Below are 24,238 nucleotides of genomic sequence, written 5' to 3' on the forward strand. Positions count from 1 at the left end.
TTGGCACAAGATACTGAAAAGCTGAGGCACGTATGATGTATGATGTAAAGAATGTCTAAAAGCAGAATATGCAATGACACCCAATATAGTCTCGACCAACGAATCTGCCAAAACAAAGAAAGACAATGATTCATATACCTGATTAAAACTGACCATTATTTGCACACAACTCCAAAGAGGCACTTCATGGTGGATATATGCCCACAAGTTTGGTTACTCTGTACCGAGCAAGAAGTGACCAAACTAAAGTACACGAACTGGTTAATGACTAGGATTAATGTGCCAGTACTGAAAAGAAAGGTCACTGGAATGTTTTATACTGTTGCATGTAACAAAATTTTGTGCAGTGTTAATACCTAACCACTGCTGGAAATGTTATTAATTTTCATCAGTTGGGGCCACTGCTTTGTGCTCACCACACTTCAGCATATTTCCACAATGTGACCTTTACATAAACCCTTGTAATACTTATCATCATAATGCAGTCTCATGTAGAAGGCAAGGAAGAACAGTCCACCCAACCGGAAAACCATGTGTTTGTGTCAGGAAAGATACCTATCACTAGTCCATAATTGTAGAGAACATTACTGGATGGCCACCATGAAATGGAACCTCTTAACCATTTTAAAGTCTCTTTACAGAAATGTGGTGCTCTGAATCACCATGGCTCTGAGCAGTTTTGGAAATGTCGAAGATAATAAAAAAAAATTGTTGCTCCACTTGTATTTCAAATATGCATACGTTTCACAGCACATCAGCCAGGAAAGGATCATATTGTCTTCGAGCTTGTTATGCATTCCTCGTTGTCCGGGCTAAGCGACTCACTGCATCACAAATTAAATGTTCCATGTATTATTTACCAAATGCACATGTGAATTTACATTTTTTACTCACCCCTGCAATTCCTGAATCCTAACTGCATAATTTAAAGCATCTGACTTGTGATGTAAAAATTCTAGACTTGCTGCTACCTCACGCATTTTGTTGGAAAAGTACTCCAAAAATAAAGCTAATACATCAGACTGTGGTAACTCCAGCAGATCAAACAATGGAGCTAAGTTTGACCAAGAAATATTACTGCGCTTTTGTAGACAGCAACAGGTCCATTGATAATCTGGACATTTGACATCAATTGCTTGAAAATGCAGTGTGAAATATTTTTTGACATACTTATTTGTCTTCATGATCCTCATTAAATGGCTGAAATACCAGGGTGGTTGGCAGCACTTGTTGATGCCGCTGCTACTCGCAGTGCAGTTTTAGCCTTTGTTTCTTCGAACTAGTTAAGCATTTGAGTAAGTCCCGATGCTGTTGTTTTTGGTTTAGCTGTTGCTGCTATTGTTCCTGTGCTTATGTTAAGTACTTGATCAAGTTGTGGTGCTGCTCTTGCTACAGCTTAAGAACTGTGGTGACCATGGTAACATGTGTTGAAAGAAAATTGCAACCTTCTCATTGCCAATCTTGTAACACTCATTTTAAGCCACAACCTTAATTAACATAAATAATCAAATAACTAATTAGTCCATGAATGAAGCAGAAACTGTTCATGAAAGAATCTTCATCAGGGTCACAATAGAAACTATTTGGAGGTTACTTCAAAGTAGAAGGTTAAATTGCAGCATGAACAGCTCGTTAACACGTATTTTGTAAGCAAAATTCTATGTAGGCAAGAGCTGCTGCTAACCACAAGTTCAAGAGTTACTGCATTAAACACACAGTACACTACTGGCACTGTGTAGCCCAGTTGTAGAGACAGTTGAATAACAGTTAAATGAGACAGAGACCACTAGTGGTTGAACTTTTATTCTGCCTACTTCACATGGTTATGTGACTAAGGTCAGTCACTGTGGCATTGTAGGCAGCCTCACTAGATGTATGTGATGTTACATATATTGATCAATCATTTGTACATTTGGTAAGCTTACTAAAGCAATAGTGTGAAAACGACTTTCTAAAGCAATAGTGTGAAGAAGATAGATATGTCCGGTCACATTAAATGTTTTGTTGATTGGTAGCCCAGATTTTGTACTCCTTCCTTACATCACTGAAGCACCTTCTTTGTATATGTCACATTTATTTTATTTATGTGTTTTCCATGAGACAGTTTTCTAATAAATATAAAGTTTCACTGTCATATTTGTGGTAGGCCATCTTCTTTCTACAGGCAATGATTCTCATTAATACCCTAGTGCCATAAGGTTTATTTTGTCATCTTTTTCTGTGCTTTGTACATATAATTTTCCCTATATATTTTCATCTAATCACTGAACTGTGTGCAATCACTGAACTTCATGTAATCAGTAAACAATAGATCTAGATACCCCAAGCAGATATATGGCTGAGATAATAACTGCACTAACTAACACAGTACATAGGTCAATATGACCCCAAGACAATGACAGCTGTACTGATAGACTAGAATGCTTCAAAAGATATTTAATATAAACAGAAGACAAAGTCATCATGCTAGAGATAAGTCAGAAAATAACCTCCAAAAATGAGGCCATATAGCGAGGATGTTCATATTATTTTGTCCAACCCTGTGGAAAAATAAATATGGAGAATTATTGTGTTCTTGTACATCTGCTGTTGTGACGTTTCTACTGTGGTAATTACAGATCAGTGGAATGCTCAAGTTTATATAAAAATATGCAAAACATAAATCTGAAGAGATATTTCTAGTTGTCTATTTATAAACAAGCATTATAGCATAATTTAATTTACTTTGTTGTATATACTCTTTGGATAGTGTCAGATTTAAATTAATTATCTTTTAACTTCAAAGTAGTGCAACTAAAAATGTGATTGTGATCCTTGTAAACTGTTAACTTCGCACTTATCTGTGTAGCATTTGTTTCACTTGCCTTCTCTTACTTCCCAACCACAATCCTAATTTCTTTTCTTTTGTTCTGTTATAGATGCAATCCCCATGTAGTTCATGGAAGTGCTTTATAATTTCTCTTATACTTTCTTGAATCATTTTGTTGTTTGGAGTGAAAGTAAATTTCTGTTCCAATTCTTGTAAATTCTTTTTTACTGGTGTCTGCCTGTCAAGAATACTTCCAAATTTCTTACTGTCTTCTTTTAATGAAAATGACTGAGTGTATTATAAAGTACACTGTGGCACATTTGTAGAGAGTTTCCAATTTTTACTTACAAAATGGCAGGGAAGTATTATGCCGGAAAGCATCTAAGGATTTCATACCAAGGAGCAGACAATACAAGAAGAAAATAAAACTAAAGAAATCAAACAGTGGAAAATCCAGGATGGAATGTAACAATATTATGAAAAAAGAAGTTGCCACTCACCATACAGCACAGATGCTGAGTCGCTCATAGGCATGACAAAAATACTGTCACAAATAGAGCTTTTGGCTCATAAGGCCTTCGTCAAAAATAGATTACGGACACAGACATGCACACTCATGTACATGCAAGTCATCTAGTTTTGATGAAAACCTTACTGGCCAAAAGCTACATTTGTGACAGTCTTTTTGTTGTGCCTATTTGCGACTCAGAATCTCCACTAAATGATGAGTGGCAACTTTTGTTTCCATAATATTGTTAATAATAAAGAAAATTACTTGCTCATAATTGTTGAGGAGTGAGTACCTGTTGAATAATAAGTGGTGAGAAAATAGTCACCAAATAGAGGGAAGACATTGAGGGACTGAAACTAGAAACATAGGTCAGATATAAAATAGAGATCAACAACAGAAGGAAAGAAGAGATTTGTGACAGAGAAGAAGCAGCCAAAGAAAAAGACAATGTAAATAGTGTGACACAAAATGAGGAACTAAGTAAATGTGTTGAAATCAGATGATGACGACAGGAAGTGGGACATAAAAAGGAAAAGGGGAAGCACAAGAAATGGATATGTGATTCAGAAAGGAAAGTATCTCATTTAAAACTGAATAGCACTTATTTTAAAATAAAGAGAGTTATCAGTTCTATTGTCAATAAAGGTCACATATCTATTAAACTCCACTGATGTTTATAATCAATATTTAAAGGTTAACAATTCTAAAACCTACAGAAGAAAAAGTCACTGAAGCATCAATACAGTGTAACAGACAATTATTAACAGAAGAATCACAGACCATAAATGAGATATTATGTTGAATAAAGCTAAAAAAATGCTTGAAAGTATATATTTTATCACCCAGAGTACTTAGAGAATTATATTTCCCAAAACATGAGTTGTGTTATGAAATGTTCGTTACATATTCCTCATGAAAATGCAATTGTGGAGTTTCAATGGAGTGACTGAAATGCAGCAAAATGAAGGAATGGAACAGCTCATGGCAAAGATCTGGCTAATGCAATCACTGTGACTTGTACAGTGCAGATACACTAAAAATGATATAGCATGTTCACATGTTACCCTTGTCAAGTGCACATACTGCTTCATACACTACATTTTAAACACTTTATTCAAACTCCACATTTGTACTTCGATGACAAATAAGGGAAGAACATACACCAACTCAATAATTTCTATTTTGGGTTATGTGACTCAGTAAACACTGCATGTGTTGTTTCAAGCATATGTTTAGCTTTCTGACAAATAATACCTCATTTATGACTTGTAAATCTACTAGTCATAATTGTCTGTTACAATGTTGTTTTTTCGGTGACCTATGCTTCTATATTTATTAGAATTGTTAACATTCAAACATTGATTGTACACAAATGCAGAGTTTAACAGATAAATTACCTTGACAGGTAAACTCTGTATTTAAAAATCATTCTTATTCTATTTTAGTTGTTCAAGCTGAAAAAAAAATTTGAGAAGAGAGATGATTGATCTAAGTTGGACTTATGCTTGGTTGAAGTAGAGGATAGAGGATACACTGCTGGCCAATTTCACAATTCCACAATTTTGGAGATACTGGAAATCCCCCCCCCCCCCATGAACCATGGACCTTGCCGTTGGTGGGGAGGCTTGTGTGCCTCAGCGATACAGATAGCCGTACCGTAGGCGCAACCACAACGGAGGGGTATCTGTTGAGAGGCCAGACAAACGTGTGGTTCCTGAAGAGGGGCAGCAGCCTTTTCAGTAGTTGCAAGGACAACAGTCTGGATGATTGACTGATCTGGCCTTGTAACACTAACCAAAACGGCCTTGCTGTGCTGGTACTGCAAACGGCTGAAAGCAAGGGGAAACTACAGCCGTAATTTTTCCCGAGGGCATGCAGCTTTACTGTATGGTTAAATGATGATGGCGTCCTCTTGGGTAAAATATTCCGGAGGTAAAATGGTCCCCCATTCGGATCTCCGGGCGGGGACTGCTCAAGAGGATGTCATTATCAGGAGAAAGAAAACTGGCATTCTACGGATCGGAGTGTGGAATGTCAGATCCCTTAATCGGGCAGGTAGGTTAGAAAATTTAAAAAGGGAAATGGATAGGTTAAAGTTAGATATAGTGGGAATTAGTGAAGTTCGGTGGAAGGAGGAACAAGACGTCTGGTCAGGTGACTACAGGGTTATAAACACAAAATCAAATAGGGGTAATGCAGGAGTAGGTTTAATAATGAATAGGAAAATAGGAATGCGGGTAAGCTACTACAAACAGCATAGTGAACGCATTATTGTGGCCAAGATAGATACGAAGCCCACACCTACTACAGTAGTACAAGTTTATATGCCAACTAGCTCTGCAGATGATGAAGAAATTGAAGAAATGTATGATGAAATAAAAGAAATTATTCAGATTGTGAAGGGAGACGAAAATTTAATAGTCATGGGTGACTGGAATTCAAGTGTAGGAAAAGGGAGAGAAGGAAACATAGTAGGTGAATATGGATTGGGGCTAAGAAATGAAAGAGGAAGCCGCCTGGTAGAATTTTGCACAGAGCACAACATAATCATAACTAACACTTGATTTAAGAATCATGAAAGATGGTTGTATACATGGAAGAACCCTGGAGATACTAAAAGATATCAGATAGATTATATAATGGTAAGACAGAGATTTAGGAACCAGGTTTTAAATTGTAAGACATTTCCAGGGGTAGATGTGGACTCTGACCACAATCTATTGGTTATGACCTGTAGATTAAAACTGAAGAAAACTGCAAAAAGGTGGGAATTTAAGGAGATGGGACCTGGATAAACTAAAAGAACCAGAGGTTGTACAGAGATTCAGGGAGAGCACAAGGGAGCAATTGACAGGAATGGGGGAAATAAATACAGTAGAAGAAGAATGGGTAGCTTTGAGGTATGAAGTAGTGAAGGCAGCAGCGGATCAAGTAGGTAAAAAGACAAGGGCTAGTAGAAATCCTTGGGTGACAGAAGAAATACTGAATTTAATTGATGAAAGGAGAAAATATAAAAATGCAGTAAATGAAGCAGGCAAAAAGGAATGCGAACGTCTCAAAAATGAGATCGATAGGAAGTGCAAAATGGCTAAGCAGGGATGGCTAGAGGACAAATGTAAGGATGTAGAGGCCTATCTCACTAGGGGTAAGATAGATACTGCCTACAGGAAAATTAAAGAGACCTTTGGAGATAAGAGAACGACTTGTATGAATATCAAGAGCTCAGATGGAAACCCAGTTCTAAGCAAAGAAGGGAAAGCAGAAAGATGGAAGGAGTATATAGAGGGTCTATACAAGGGCGATGTACTTGAGGACAATATTATGGAAATGGAAAAGGATGTAGATGAAGATGAAATGGGAGATACGATACTGCGTGAAGAGTTTGACAGAGCACTGAAAGACCTGAGTCGAAACAAGGCCCCTGGAGTAGACAATATTCCATTGGAACTACTGATGGCCTTGGGAGAGCCAGTCCTGACAAAACTCTACCATCTGGTGAGCAAGATGTATGAAACAGGTGAAATACCCTCAGACTTCAAGAAGAATATAATAATTCCAATCCCAATGGAGAAGAAATAAAAACTTTGAGGTTCACCGATGACATTGTATTTCTGTCAGAGACAGAGACAGCAAAGGACTTGGAAGAGCAGTTGAATGGAATGGACAGTGTCTTGAAAGGAGGATATAAGATGGACATCAACAAAAGCAAAACGAGGATAATGGAATGTAGTCGAATTAAGTTGGGTGATGCTGAGGGAATTAGATTAGGAAATGAGACACATAAAGTAGTAAAGGAGTTTTGCTATTTGGGGAGCAAAATAACTGATGGTGGCCGAAGTAGAGAGGATATCAAATGTACACTGGCAATGGCAAGGAAAGGGTTTCTGAAGAAGAGAAATTTGTTAACATCGAGTATAGATTTAAGTGTCAGGAAGTCATTTCTGAAAGTATATGTATGGAGTGTAGCCATGTATGGAAGTGAAACATGGACGATAAATAGTTTGGACAAGAAGAGAATAGAAGCTTTCAAAATGTGGTGCTACAGAAGAATGCTGAAGATTAGATGGGTAGATCACGTAACTAATGAGGAAGTATTGAATAGGATTGGGGAGAAGAGAAGTTTGTGGCACAAATTGACTAGAAGAAGGGATCGGTTGGTAGGACATGTGTTGAGGCATCAAGGGATCACCAATTTAGTATTGGAGGACAGTGTGGAGGGTAAAAATCGTAGAGGGAGACCAAGAGATGAATACACTAAGCAGATACAGAAGGATGTAGGTTGCAATAGGTACTGGGAGATGAAGCAGCTTGCACAGGATAGAGTAGCATGGAGAGCTGCATCAAACCAGTCTCAGGACTGAAGACCACAACAACAACAACAAGGATTTAATGACCCAATTATTTTTACCACTATTGGAGCTATATAGTGAATCGTTACCATTACTCTCACCATTGTTAATATACATTTCTGTTCAAGTGAGTAGTCAGATATTCACCATTCCTAATGTGAGGAAGGGCAACGGGTTGAGGGGTGATACAGAAAAAAATGTGATGGAGTTTTGAAGAGTTTCTAATGAGGAAGAGGTTGCCAGAACCAAAGAATGTGATAGGGAAATGTTTCACAATTTCACAATCCAGAGAAGTTTTTTATTGTAAGGAGGATTTATATGGCATGATTCACAAAGCAGCCACTGAAATTAAACACATTGTGCTGTGCAAAGTACCCCTAACAAAGTAGCCCTTGGACACATTGTTATTTATTTGTTTACTTATTGTCCATGTACTCTACCTGGTATTTTCTAGCTGAGAGCATTGTACATATCATACAGTTTTATATACAAACAGGTTGTACAGCATACTGTAATATCTACAGAAGTGCCAATAACAGATCACATTATCATGCCTAATATGGTGTAGAAAGCCCACTGGCATTCAAAATGCCTTCCAGTCATTTGAGAATTGATGAATACAGGGTTATATAGTTTTCAAGGGAATCTTATACCATCCTTCCTTCAAAGCAGTAGGAAGTTCAGTTCATGGTAATAGAGGTAGATAGTGACCATGCATCCTTCTCTCCAAAGTCGACCATAAATACTCAACAGTAGTGAGGTCTGGTGACTGTGGTGCCCAGGGGAGATGGGACATCCTCATCCTCACAAAACCAGTCCTGGCTGATGCGAGCTGTGTGAACGAAAGGACTTGATCAACCAAAATTGTCACATAATTTTCGGCAGTAATGTGACCTTGCAGAGTAGCCACAGGGCCTATGGAATACTGTGATATGGCTGCTCAAATCATCACCAAATCCCCACCATGTTTTGTTCTTGAGATGTAAGTTCAGTCAGACATTGCGAAACAAGACTCATATGACCAAACAACAATCTTCGATTACTCCATAGTCCAGGTTTTATGGCTTCAGGACTATGTTTCCCTGTTGCAGATATTTGAATCCCTGGTGAGTGGTTTTGGAATTACAGTTCACCTTCCTATTCCCTGCTTATAGAGCTCCTGTTGTGTTGTTTTGATGCTGACAGGATTCATGAGTATGACATTCAGTTCTGCAGTGACTTTTGCAGCTGTCATCCTATTATTTTTTGTCACAGTCCTCTTCAATGACCATCTGTCACAATCACGTAACATAAACTACCACCTGTGTTGTGACTTAGCAGATGATGTTTATCCACTTTCCCTGTATGCAGTATTGACCTTTAGTACAGTGCCTCTTGAGACACCAAACACTTTGGCTATCTTGGTTACAGAAGCAGGCACCATATGAGCACCAACAATTTGTCCTTATTCAAAATCACCTAGCTCTGGCATAACGCACCCACAGCTACACAGAACACTGTTCTAACCATGACTGTCACTTCTAATGTACTGAGGACATTGCAGAGTTTCATTTGTTATAAGAAACAATAGCACAACCTGCAGATTTGGCTAGTCTCTGCAATTGTGTTCAAGCATGTGTTTCTCGTGGTGCTTTCATATTTTTGTCCAACACTTGTGTGTTATGATTGCATTTGATTTAGTAAGATATTGGTACTAATTACAGTTATTGTAAAAATATAGTTACACTCAAATACAGAATCATATTCTCGAAACATAAAACAGGGCTTAATTGTTGAATATTTTCCATTTGAATACTTCCTTTACTGAGCTATGTAGTTTACTTCTGCCTTCTTCCTTGGTCCACTCATTCTCAGTTTGAGGTTTCATTGCCTTACTTAGAATTTTTAGCTCATTGATATTGGATCATCATATATGTCCTTATGAAGACTCTCTCTCTCTCTCTCTCTCTCTCTCTCTCTCTCTCTCTCTCTCTCTCTCTCTCTCTCTCTCTCTCTGTCCTCCATAGATGATAGAAAAGAACTGCTGTGTGAGTATAGGTTCACTGCAAATAGTCCTGAAAACCTGCTCATCCACAAAATCTGCTGTTTGGAAATTAAGGTGGTCTCTAAACTTATCTTTTTTAAATCGAGAGCTCCAGAAATCTCATTTGAAACCAATTTTTTGAATGAAAGACAAGGAAAACATCAGTTTTTAGTATATGAACATTCTAATGCATATAGTAAAGAGCTCATTTCTTAGTTTAAACAATGGAAAATCATGGATGGAATAACAACAATTGGAAATGATAGATTGCTACTCACTACATAGAGGAAACGTTGAGTCAGAGACAGGCACAATGAAAAAAAAATGTTTTATTTATTCAGGTATTGGACTATATTCTTTATCAGAAGAGAGAATAGCAACAAAGGACACTAACAGAGAATAGTAACAAAAGGACTTAGTCCAATAGCTACATGCAAACAGCTTGCTTCTTCGTTGTGCCTGTCTGCAGCTCAGTGCCGCCTCTATCTGCTGAGAAGCAACCTATTTTTTCCAGTTGATTTTGTTTCTTAGTTTATTTTATTTTTTGTCTCAGATCTTCAGTGCCAGAGGGAGAGAAAAAACATTTAGTGTTTGTTTCTTACAGCTTTTCTGTTTTCCTTCCATTTTCTTTCATCTTTTTCCTTTTAAATCATCAGGTTTATAACTAGTCTATTAAAATTCTTAATTACAGTTATACTTTATATGTTCAAATATTGAATTATGAAGTCATGAAACATTGATTACCTTAATATTTCCATAGACATTTTCACTACTTTTTTCCAGTCCTGATTTTCATTCATTTCAGATTTTAATTTCCATCGCTTCATGTAAAAAGTAATGGGTGAATAATGAACGATATAGGCTATAATGTTTCATGTTCTGCATTCACTATTCACCTGTAACATGTAAATCTTTCCCGTAAATTGTTATTAGTGCAAATACTTTATATTTTTGTATGAATATGAAGAACATCAATTAATAAGTAGTAACCCAGTCTACAACATTGGCTATGCCATATTCATGTGACATGTCCCTCATGATTATGTACCTTACAGCCTGAGGATAATTGTTTGCAAGTGAATACTCAAAAACATAATTTTTGTAACTAGGCTGTTTTTTTCCTTATAATGACTGTAGCGTTTTGCGCAAAAAGCATCATGCTTCAGTAGTTACATACTACACAGTTGAACCAGGCTTTACGGTCTTTGTGTATTGTATAGCTCAATTTCTATTTTGTTACACTTACCAACCCATCAATTCTCTACATTTATGTTGCTCCATTTAAATACATAATGTAATTTGGGAGAACATACAATGAAACAATGAGATATTTAGCTCTCTAAATCAGTGACTCATGCTGCAGAAAAGAATTGACCTGTAATTACTGGAAAAGAGTGGGAAACTGCAATCTTTTACTCCAAACACAGGTAGTGAAATAATCAGAAATGTGCTCTGTTTTTAAATTTATGTTTTTGTAGCATTTTTACTGAAAGTTTTGTGTGTTTTTGATGTTGTGTGATTAACACATTATTTTCAAATTTAGATGAAGGCTGTATAATGTAAATCTGTCACAGGCATTGCAGCACCAAAGTTATGATTCAAGTGATTATAATACACAATATTGATGCAATTCATAGTTCTCTCTTTTCTCCCCTGCTTTGTTGTATATAAAACCTGCAAGTGTAAATGATGTAACATACACAAATATTGATGACAAAGATGTGAAGTGTAGATTCTCAAGTTGTCACTATCTTTTCCTCATGATTTACTAACGTCTACAGATCAAATACAACTTCTCGTGCCTGAAGTGTCCTTCAGTGTATGCACAGGTGGATGAAAAAACTGGTGATGCACTTCTCATTTCAAAGCCAATTCCTCTGTCGGCACTTAATGTAAGTTCTTCATAGGGTTCCTCCTCTGCATGGAAAGACGCAACAAAAGCCGTTTCTTCAGGTTGCCTAGATACTCATCTCTGTCAGAGAATGGTTTTCCAGTTTGCAAGTAATAGTGTAATGCTGGTCATGTGTATTTAATTAAAACTTCTCATCAATAAAATACATTTTCTCTGATCAACAAAATTGTAAAGAGGGGTAACACAGTAAGACCTGTTTGTTGGTGGTATTTTAGAAATGGTATGCCACACAGAGCCTTTGATATGTGTTGTGTTATCTGCTTTACTGTGGAAGTGTAGGAATAAAAACAGTATACATGTATCTTTAACTAACTCTTATGTAAATGAACCAGTATCTGATTTGTTAGTGGTGTAGGTGGCTGTGCAAAAACATTAAATGCAGTGTATAGTTAGGGATAGGTCATTTATAATTAAAAGCAAATAAATAAAATTTTTGGGCTCCACTGCAGCATTAATGTTTACATGAAAAGGTTATTAAATGCTGAATTATGAATAGCACAACTGACAATACACTATTACTTGCAGCATCATTATATGTCTGCTTTAGCCTGTCTGCTTCTTAGTTGTACAGTAACCAATGCAGTAGAGCTGCCAAATGCTGCATCTGTATCTGTGTTACCCTCATTAACTGGAATGCCAATCCTGTCCTCTAAGTAGAATTTTAGCTGAATGTTAGTTAGAAGAAAAAAACATGTTATGTATTGTGTGCAGATAAAGTATAACTTCGAATACTACCAATACTCACGTGAGAAGATCGCTAAACAGAGGGAGCTGTTGAAAGATGAAAAATGGACTCCTCCTCCCTTAAGTACTGTCAATGTAAGTATGCCTTTTTTCTTTTGCTGGAGAATACATCATATGAATCTGTAAGTGCTTTAATCTCTCATAAAACGTCTTGTAGATATAGAGCTGCTTGATGATATTAAACATTAAACTGCATGGACATTTTGCTGTTATTATATTTCGTAAGGAATGTATTCGTAACATTTATACTTACTCCAAAGTAAGGAAACTAGAATATTAGTAGCACTAAAAATCATTGTAAGATGTATTGTGACATGATTTTATTTTCTCTACATATTCAATCATTTTATTGAGAAAGAGGATCAGCAGGAATCACATTTGTTGATGCATAACTATTGCATATTGAATTATACAGATCCTAGAGGTCATCTGAGACATCATATTGAACCAAATTTTATTATCATTTTACATATCTGAGAGATCATTTGGGGCACTGTAAGGGTGAGTACAGTTAGGATACACAACAAATTATTAATTGTTGTAGCATTACATATATCAATATATATCAGAATAAATATTTACAAGGCATTTACTACTCAAAAATAAAGTTAGGGTACACACATACACAACAAGTTATTAATTGTTGAGGCATTACCTATATCAGTATATTACAGATATAAATATTTACAAGGCATTTGCAACACAAAAGTAAAGTATGACTTACGTTACTTCTCACTGATGAATCACATCCTAATGCTCCTAGTTCAATAACAAACACTTGTTACAATCACACCATTTTCTTGGCCTCAATTAGAAACTCAGCAACTTCATAAGGACCCAGTTTAATAGAAAATCTTTGATTTTTCTTTATAATTATTGATCTAGTAGCTCATTTATAAACTAGGCTAAGACATTGAAGAAGTTAGTTGATTTGTTTGTAAAATGCCTCTTTTTTAAATTTATTTACAGTGGAATGATTCTAGGTCATGTTTGTTTATGATATTGTACTTACAACACATATCATACTTCTGGTGTTTACAACAGTTCTCCTTGATTTACATTACACACAGCAAGCTAGATAATGATGTGAGAGTCATAATCTTTAGTTTTCTTACACTAGCTAGGTCTTCAAAGAGATATGGATGCCATGCTAAAAATAGGGCAAATATACCTTTACTAATTTTACATACTACTTTATTTGTGTGATTATCTCAAGGCAGTTTGGAATCAATTGCTGTCCAAAAGAAATTTACAACACTTAATTCCTGTTGAAATTGTTTTAGGGTCTCTACTATGGAGCTGTTATAGCCATTTTCAATAGCTGTTTGTTTTATTATTTCAAGTTCTTGATCACATTTATCTTCTGAGAGTGGTAGTTGGATAGCTCTATTAATCATGTACCAGAATGCTGCCATTTTGTGTGCTGCAGGGTGGCAAGAGGAGTTGTGGATTGTGGTATGTGTTGTGCTGTATCTTGATTGAGACAAAGGGAATTTGCATTACACAAACCTTTCTCAGTATCACCAATCCATCCATCTCATATTTCAATATCTCTATTATTTTTTATGTTATGCAGACAGCTAGATCAGTGACAAATAACTTCATGTATATGGTCCCGTTATGGTGTATGACAAGTCATCAATTTAAATAATGATGATAATAATAAGACTGGTACTAGTCCTGAACCTTGAGGGATAGTTGCATGCACTGACAAATACCCAGACTCTGTACCATTTACAACAATCTCTGCATTCTACTATTTAAATATTTTTCTAATACAACAGCATTTTCTGTAAGGCTAAACTGCTGTTTATTTAATAACATCTTGTGGTACATAGTGTCAGAAACATTTGAAAAGTCAAAAATCTGTCCTAAACCCATGTTCTGCTATCTATTTGCTTGGATGCACTGTGTCAAAAATGACATTAAATATACACATTCATAATCTGACCCAAACTGACTATTAATGAACATCTTTTTATCTTCAAAGTGATTACAGTTTGTTTATTTGGTACATCTTCAATTACTTTTGGTATCAGTGGAACTATTGACACAGGTCTGTAATTGTCACAAATTGAGAGGAGATTTTTGTTATGAAATGGGGTAACTTCTACATATTTCAGTTTACATGGGTACTGATCTTCCAGAATGTGTGCATTCACTACATGTTTCAGTACTTCTGCTAGGTGAAATGATACACATTTTAACATTGCTGTACTTAATCAGTAAATATTACTACTGATGCTGTCTTTTTCAACACATCGGAGAGATCTTGCTCATCAATTGATCTAAAACTAACTTGCTGCAGTATTTTCCAAAAAAAAAAAATTCATGTGGCCAGATAGCTGTGTTTTACGTGTTCATGTCTCTATTATTTCCTGTACCATATCAATGAAAATATTAAAATACATATCACTCAGATTGCTGTAGTCTGTCTGCTTACCCCTTTTGTTCTAAACTCATTATTAATTTTCTTCACATTTTGGCTCAAATTCTATTTACAGATGCAAGTATTATTGCAACTTCTTTTTTAGGATCTTATTTTTTTAGGTCTGACTAAATCTTTTCTTTTCACTGCTTAACATTTCTTTATGACGTAACAATCTGTACTGCTATATCAATCATAATACTGATCATACATTCTATATAGTGTAGATGCTGAGTCGCAGATAGGCACAACAAAAAGACTCAAAAAATGAGCTTTCTGCCAACAAGGCCTTTGTCAAAAGTAGACAACAAACACACACACACACACACACACACACACACACACAGGCACATGCGAGCACACTCAAATGCAGCTCACACACATGACCACAGTCTGCCAGCTGAAGCCAGACTATGAGCAGCAGCACGTCATGGGAGAGGCAATCGGGTAGGGATTAGGAGCGGGCTGGGACAGGGAGGGGTAGCAGGATACGTGAGGGGTACTGTAAAGTAGTGCTAGTGGGAGTGATACAGGGATGATGTGGAGAGATGGTATGACAACTAGGTGCAGTTGGGAGGTTAGGCGGAGGGCAAGGGAGAGAGCAAGGGTAACGGAGAAGGAGACTGGGTGCATTGGTGGAATAGAGGACTGTCTAATGCTGGAATGGGAATGGGGAAGGGGCTATATGGGTAAGGACAATGACTAATGAAGGTTGAGGCTGGGAGGGCTTTGGGAACATAGGCTATATTGCAGGAAGAGTTCCCACCTGTGCAGTTCAGAAAAGCTGATGTTAGTGGGAAGGATCCAGATGGCACAGGCAGTGAAGCAGCCATCGAAATGAAGAATGTCATGTTGGACGGCATGCTCAGAAACAGGGTGGTCCAGTTGCTTCTTGGCCACAGTTTGTCAGTGGCCATTCATGTGGGCAGACAGCTTGTTGGTTGTCATGCCTACATAGATGCAGCACAGTGGTTGCAGCTTAACTTGTAGACCACACGACTGGTTCCACAGGTAGCCTACCTTTGATGGGATAGGTGATGTTAGTGACTGGACTGGAGTAGTTGGTAGTGGGAGGATGTATGAGACAGTCTAGGTCTGTTACAGGGGTATGAGCCATGAGATAAGGGACTGGGAGCAGGGATTGTGTTGTGGCCATTCATACAGGCAGATGGCATGTTGGTTGTCATGCCCACATAGAATGCAGCACTGTGTTTGCGGCTTGGCTTGTAGATCACATGACTGGTTTCACAGGTAGCCCTGCCTTTGATGGAATAGGTGATGTTTGTGACCAGACTGGAGTAACTGGTGGTGGGAGGATGTATGGGACAGGTCTTGCATCTAGATTTGTTACAGGGATATGAGCCATGAGGCAAGGGGTTGGGAGTGGGGGTTGTGTAGAGATAGATGAAAATGTTGTGTAGGTTCTGTGGGCAGTGGATTACCATTGTGGGAGGTGTGGAAAGGATAGTAGGCAGGGCATTTCTCAGTTCAGGGCATGATGAGAGGTAGGTGAAACCATGGTGGAGCATGTAATTGTTGCTCCAGTCCTGGGTGGTACTGAGTCATAAGGGGACTGCTCCTCTTTGGCCAGACAGTGGGGAGCTGTTGGGTGACTGGAAAGATAAAGCACAGGAGATCTGTTTTTGTACAAGATTGGGAGGGTAATTACTACATGGACATGACAACCAACAAGCTGCCTGTCTGCATGAATGGCCACCGATCAACTGTGGGCAAGAAACAACTATACCACCCTTTTGCTGAGCATGCAAACCAATACAAAGTTCTTCATTTCAGTGACTGCCTCACAGCCTCTGCCATCTGGATCCTTCCCACCAACACCAGCTTTTCTGAATTGTGCTGATGGGAATTCCCACTGCAGCAATATATCCTACGTTCCCATAACCCTTCTGGCCTCAATCTTCATTAGTCATTTTCCTTACCTATCTAACCCCTTCCCTGTTCCCATTTCCAGCAGTACACAACTCTCTATTCCCTCCAATGCACCCAGACTTTTCAGTTCCTCTCCTTTTCTGCTACCCCCACTCTCTCCACAGCCCTCCTTCTATACTCCCTACTGCACCTAGCTGCCCTACCCTCTCTCCACCTCATCTCTGCATGCTCCCCTCTTTACCATCCCCCACCCCTACCTTGCTATCCCAGTCCCTCCCCAGCCCAGTCTCCTCACCGCCATCCAGTTGCCTGTCCCATCATTCATTTCTGCTTGTAGTCTGCCTTCAGGTGCCAGAGACTGTAGTCGTGTGTGTGTGAGTTGCATTTGTGTGAGAGTTGTGTTTGCATGAGTGTGTGTGTGCTCGTGTGTTTTTGTTGTCTCGTTTCAACAAAGGCCTTTTTGGCTGAAAGCTCATTTTGTAACAGTCATTTGTTGTGCCTACCTGCAACTCTGCATCTCTGCTGTATGGTGTGTAGCAACTATCCTTTACATAATATTGTTACATTCCATCCTGGATTTCACATTGTTTGATCATACATTCTCCTTTTCTTCAGTACTCCTTCATCATACGCATTATTGCATTTATTTATCTTTTCCTCACGTAATGGTTTACAAGGAGATACACACTATAGGGCTCAAACCAGAAGTTATTTATGTATTTATTTACACTGAAGTGCCAAAGAAACTGGTATAGGCATGTGTATTCAAATACAGAAATATGTAAAGAGGCAGTATATGGCACTGTGGTCGGCAACACCTATATAAGGCAACAAGTGCCCAGCACAGTTGTTAAGATCAGTTACTGCTACTACAATGGCAGGTTATCAAGATTTAAGTGAGTTTGAATGTGGTGTTATAGTTGGTACACGAGCAATGGGACACAGCATCTCTGAAGTAGTGATGAAGTGAGGATTTTCCCGTACAACCATTTCACAGGTGTACTGTGAATATCACGAATCCGGTAAAACATCAAATCTCCAACATCGCTACAGGCGGAAAAAGATCCTGCAAGAACAGGACCAACAATGACTGAAGAGAATTGTTCAACAAGACAGAAGTGCAACCCTTCCATAAATTGCTGCAGATTTCAGTGCTGGGCCATCAACAAGTGTCAGCGGGTGAACCATTCTACGAAACATCATCAATATGGGCTTTCGGAGCCGAAGGCCCACTCATGTACCCTTGATGACTGCATGACACAAAGCTTTATGCCTCATCCCTGGCCTGTCAACACTGACATTGGACTGTTGATGACTGGAAACATGTTGCATGATTGGGCGAGTCTTGTTTCAAATTGTATCAGGTGGATGAACGTGTACAGTTATGGAGACAGCCTCATGAATTAATGGACCCTGAATGTCATCGGGGGACAGTTCAGGCCGAAAGAGGTTCTGTAATGGTGAGGGACATGTGCAATTAGAGTGATATGCACCCCCTGATATGTCCAGACAGGACTCTTACAGGTGACACGTACATAAGCAACCTGTATGATCACCTGCATTCGTTCATGTCCATTGTGCATTCTGACGGACTTTGGCAATTCTAGCGGGACAATGCGACACCCCGAACATCCATAATTGCTACAAAGTGGCTTTAGGAGTGCACTTCTGAGTTTAAACACTTCTGCTGGCCAGCAAAGTCCCCAGACATGAACGTTATTGAGCATATCGGGAATGCCTTAAAATGTGCTGTTCAGAAGAGATCTCCACCCTCTCATACTCTTACAGATTTATGGACAGCCCTGCAGATTCATGGTGTCAGTTCCCTCCAGCACAACTTCTGAAATTAATCGAACCTATGCCACTCTGTGTTGTGACTTCTCCGTATTCATGGGGGCCCTACACGATATAAGGCACATTTACCAGTTTCTTTGGCTCTTCAGTGTATTTAGCCTATTGATTACATACAGCATTGTGTACAAGATGATACTGTACTTAACACAAATCAGTTAATGGGCTTTTCATTTGTTGCTGATTTCAGTATAATTTGTACAGTTCCTGTAGTCTTCTTAAACAACACAGCTACCTCAAAACTCGTTTGCTATATTTTGTGGTAGGAACATAATACTTGACTGCACTATAGTCTTGGTGATGTACTTGTGGTACCAGAATTACTGTCCAAGTTTGATCATGTTGGTCATTTCTCTGGTTTAGCTCTTCCAGATGTTGTGTTCATATTTTGCCTAGGATACTTTATGAGTTGATAACCCATGTATCTGTCACACCAAGATCGTTTGCAGAGTTTAAATGTGGCTTCCACTAATCACAATCATACTGTGACATGCACAGGTCTTTTTAAACAGTTTTCTATTTTTTTTCAACTCTGTGTACTCATACATGATAGCTAGTTCATCCAATTGGGAATCCATTCTGAGCATGTTGCTGCTTCATGTACCTTGCTAGTTGGTGCTCTCTCGTTTGATGCTGCACATCACTTTCACAGATACCAAGACAGAATTACCTCTCATGACAGAATATGATTCCATGCCATTCATTCCTTTAATTGCACTTTTATTACACCATTTCAAATGGGATGCATGTTAATGAGATGAGAGATGAGTGCTGACAAGCAGCATCCTTGCTTGTAACCCAGTTTTCAGCAAACACTTCAGAATGACTGCTTGTACAATCTGAATGTCAGTTTGTGAGTCTATATTCCATTTCCTCCCAGAACCAGGAAAATAATCCTGTGCAATTTCCTTGAGTCACCAACATTTGTATACAGCTAGTATCTCACACCAGCGTAGTGAGTAATTCTCTGAAGGGGCCACCCTGTAGCTGTTCAATTAAGATCATACTGAAATTTAGAGAAATGCACAAATTCTGATATTTGTTATCATTGTAGTATGTCCACACTGTTTAAGAATCCAGTATGATGCTTGAAACAATATACCATCCCTTAGAAAGTTGAATACATTTGTTATGAGTGCAGCATTTTCATGGGCAGTACTGTGCTAATATTGTGATGTTTTCAGTGTTAATAAAGAATATAAAGGTAAAGTGTTCACTTTTCATCAGTTATTTTGTTTATAATAATCACAAACACAAACTCAATCATAATATTTATTGTCATTTTTGTGTCACCAATTCCAAATGTAGAGTAACATTATTCCTGGTGATAACAGAGATCATATTTTGGCTTTGATTTTGTGCATTTTCGTCCTCTGTTTTCTGAAGACAATCTCTTTTGATATGCTGAAATACTTAAAGTATGCACTTTCTTCCCATTTCTGTGTTGACTTTGATTCAGATATTCTATTTATACACTTTCAGTTCATTAGCCCTCTTTGTCTTCATAGTCATAAATGAATTACAGAATTGTTCAAATATAACAAGGAAAGATCTGGCTGAATGTACATAATTTTGGTGTTAAGGAGACCACTCCAATCATTCTTCCAAATGCTAGCAAAGTTATTCTTTTTCATGTGCCTATTGACTCAGGGGTCCTGCTGTTTGGTTTGTTTGATACTCCATATGATTACTTTTACTTTGCTACTCTCCATTTCACAGTCCTGAGTTATTGAGTGTCCAGTCACTTTTGAACCACTATGAGCTCCTACATACGGCCACACTTCTTTGGGTTTTGTGAGAGATCTTTCTATCACTCTCTGCTATAGTAATCATTAAAGGCTTCACACATTGCCCTTTTGTTGAAAAACATTTTTTTTGTACTGAGAGTCATAGGCTTTTCAAAAATCAAGAAGTCTTGTCTTGCTTCTACCCAATTGCCTTTATCCATGGCTTTCATAATGTCATGTTAGAAAACACATGTTGGATTTTGCATGACCAGTGTTATTAGAAGGTTGTTCTGTTTGAGGAACCTCATTACATTAGGGTTTAAAATGTGTTCTGTGATTATAAAAATTGTCAATAATATTCGATAGCACTTTATTGGATCACTTGTGTTACGCTTATTCTAGATGGATGTGGTCTGTGCGTTCTTACAAACACTGGGCATAGTAGCCTATTCTAAGGATCTAAGTTACTATGAATGAAACACACAAAACACTGGTGTAATATTCTAAGAATATTGTGTGTATTTCATCCATAATGTATAAAATATTCTACCAAGAACTGATGGAACAGTCAATCAGTCCAGAATATGTTTTTGTATAATGTGAAATAGAAATATTTTTGACTAAGATTCGGTTTTCGGTATTTGTGAGACTGTAGTCTTTCCTTCTGGATGACCAGAAGAAATTTGGCATAATATTTATACATTAAATTAGGTCGTCATATGTATCCCTAGTTGTTGTCCATATCTTTGGGAATTGTTCACCCTTTACCACTAGTGTGTATCTGTAGATGCCTCCAGCCACAGCTGCTTCTGACTAGAAGCAAGGTTGCACTAGGTATGTGAAAACTTTAATATGAGGTTCCGTGCTTTGATGGTGGTGGAGCTGATCTACTGATTAATGAGGGTTCACAAAAGGCACTTTCCACAGCCTGCTTGACAACCCATTCCCAATAGGATGCTACAATTTTTGTTTCTGTTCTCTGTATATTGTGTTTACGTATGAGTACATGGCAGATTTGGGGCTTGAGGCGCCTGGTATGGCACGTTTGTTCATCCTGACTATCATGTACCATTTTTATTTATGTCTGAAGTATTTCTCCCTGCAATTTTTAGAATTTTAGGTGATTTTTAACTGTGCTGGGGAGCATGTATATTTGGATGGATGAGAGAAAGTGCACTTGATATTATTCTTTCCTAAAATGCATCCACTTCTGATGGATGTGGATCCAATGTAAAGAAGAAAGGTGATTGTGGATGGTTCTTCCTGTGTGTGCTCATCTGTTTACCACTGCCATCTATGATGGTGAATCAGGAATGTTGCTAACAAGTATGTACAGAATGATCAATGTAATAGCACACGTGTTCATCAGATCACTGATAATGGCATTATTAATTTGGCATGGAAATATTCTGTTTTGACTGTCCTGTCCAGTATGACACCCAACATTTTTTCCTTCCTGGAATTAGCCTCATGTGATTTGTGAGAACCACAAACAAATATATTCAATCTCAAATAGTGCACACAAAAGACCTGTTTTTACCTCACCTGAAGAAAACGACTATATCATCCATCAAAAAATATGTGCAAAAATGGAATCATCAACTTGCCTGTTAATCAAAAATGTACTGCCAGTCTAACATTCTCTTTTTTGTCTAACTACAGTTGTTACTGTTTAGTATTTAAAATAAAGTTTTTTGTGATAGAAACTGTGTGTTCATTCTTTATGTTATGTGTCAAAAAATGCAGATATCATTTTAAAGTTGCATTCATTTGTTGCAGCTTCCATTTTCTTTTATGTAACATGACATTTTTAAAAATTTTTATTGTTAGACCAGTAAATATTATTAATATTTAAAATGCATTACAGTGTAGTGCATTATGAAGGAATTACATGTAATAGGATCATAACATCTGTTTTGACTTGGACCTCCCTTGTCAATACATACATGCAATGGGTCGTATTCAAAACTATTGAATATTACAGGGGTTTCAAAAATACTTTTACAGACTTCGGGGATAGGTTCCTTACACCAAAACAAGAAAAAGGTCCATATAAATGTATGTCTGAATATCCTTCATTTTTGAGTTATTAATGAAAGCCGAGATTCAGCAGCTTTATAGGTACAATCCAACAACTCTCCTTGGCGTTGTGTGGCTAGGGAGAATTGTCGCTGGTGAGACTTGTGTACATTCATCATTCACCTGTCTTCAACATGTCCATTGTTTACATGTAATATAGGTAGTGAGTCAACTGAAAGCACTCCATTGAACATGGCAGGATATTCATTTTGTGAGCAAGCAGACATATTTTTATGTTTGGCTGTGTGAGTAGTAACAGACACAAGATTGCATGACTGTATCAGACAGCATTTGCAGAGCAAAGACATCTGAATCATCCAACCTTATGTGTTGTGTTGCATTGCTGAAACAGGGTCTATAGGACCATATACTATTGATCAAGGAAGACCACATTTTGCTCATATGCCTGACCGGTAAGGGTACATTCTATGGGATGTCGAAGAGGAGCTGGGTTCGGTGCAAGGCAAGTGGGCCTGATTCATGGTACATCTGCAAGTCCAGCATGAAGGCCTTTTACCTGCCAGTCATGCACAGTGGGAGAACGTATGCTGATGGTTAGTTGCACAAATTGTCAATCTGTTGTTTGTCTCTTCAGTTTTGTTTACAGATCAGGCAACATTAGGAAAAGATGGAATAACAAATTTCCACAGCCAACACAAATGGTTCAATCACAATCATCATGCTACAGTGTGAGCTAGATATCTGATAAGGCCATACATTCTCACTGCATGTCTTGCAGGTGCTGTCTACTCCTCCAAGACCCAGTAGAAAATGTGCCCTTGCAAGTAAGAAGAAACAATTAGCTTATAGATGATGGAGCTCCAACACATTTCAGTCTGAGCACTCAAGATGCAGTGACTGGTATCTACCTTGACAGATGGATATGTAGAGGAGGACCATTTCTGTGGCCTGCACATTCCTCCAACCTCAGTCCTTTGGATCATTATCTCAGGGGCACCTTAAATAACTAGTCTATGCAGCGGATTGTCTGGATGCACAAACTCTTTATCGATGTGTCTTGGAAGCCTGGAAAACCATTCAAAACTGTCCGGGAGTATGTGAAAGTGTGTGACAGCTCATGATTCAACAAGGTGCATGCACATTTAGAAGCAAGAGGAGGACATTTCAAGGATTTATTATGACTAAACAAACACTATTTTTTGCCTTGTTTCACAATTTTATTATTAATATTACTGTACAGCCTAGTTTATAAGCCCATTTTTAAGTACCTTACTGGTTCCCGAAGATGATAATGCACAGATAAACATGATGACCAGGCAAAGATAATCATCTCAACTTCTTAAGGTGTCAGTCCATAGCTTAATGTAAAATTGTGTCAGTGACCATTTTTTAACAAATTACATATGTTATTACACTAACATGACAGGACTAAAGTTATGCATCAGCCAAGAACTTTTTAACTATGATGGACTGGAGCCCAAAGTTTTGCTTGTATCCTGGGGTTGTGATCTCATCTAAAAGAGGTGCATAATTGAATTGGGTTTGTTCATTTAATAATAGGTGTGGGGATGTACACATATGTCTTTTAATTTCTAAAATTTCTATTTGAGTTTAGCCCCCTTTTCCTCTGTATGTAAGACTTGTGCATCTGTTATATATTTGTGGTTATTGTTCAGCAATGTTCTGCAAAGGCTGAATCAGGCCTCTTCAATCTCCAGCTTCTGTGGTGTTCTTTAAGCCTGTTGCAGATGGACCTCCTTGTCTGTACAGTGTAGTAAGACTGACACTCATGGCATGTAATTTTATAAACCCCACTTTTTATGAAGGCTAGTTGCTTGTCTTTTGCATTGAAGAAGCAAGTACACATTGTCTGAGGGACATAGAAAAACACAGAGAAACCCTTTGCCTTCAAAATGTTACTTATGTTACTTGATGTTTTCCCTATAAAAAGTAA

At 37.9% G+C, this 24,238-nt stretch overlaps 1 protein-coding gene across 1 annotated transcript in view; it reads left to right on the plus strand.

Moving 5' to 3' along the window:
* LOC126434155 (transient receptor potential cation channel subfamily A member 1) overlaps positions 1 to 24,238 on the plus strand; it is a 222,678-nt gene that overhangs the window by 118,076 nt on the left and 80,364 nt on the right. Inside the window, exons 13-14 of the mRNA XM_050090453.1 lie at positions 11,474 to 11,584; positions 12,316 to 12,423. Coding sequence (XP_049946410.1) covers positions 11,474 to 11,584; positions 12,316 to 12,423 — 219 coding nt within the window. The remainder of the gene's footprint in view (positions 1 to 11,473; positions 11,585 to 12,315; positions 12,424 to 24,238) is intronic.

The sequence above is a fragment of the Schistocerca serialis genome, chromosome 1, assembly GCF_023864345.2.
Source record: "Schistocerca serialis cubense isolate TAMUIC-IGC-003099 chromosome 1, iqSchSeri2.2, whole genome shotgun sequence".
NCBI lineage: Eukaryota > Metazoa > Arthropoda > Insecta > Orthoptera > Acrididae > Schistocerca > Schistocerca serialis.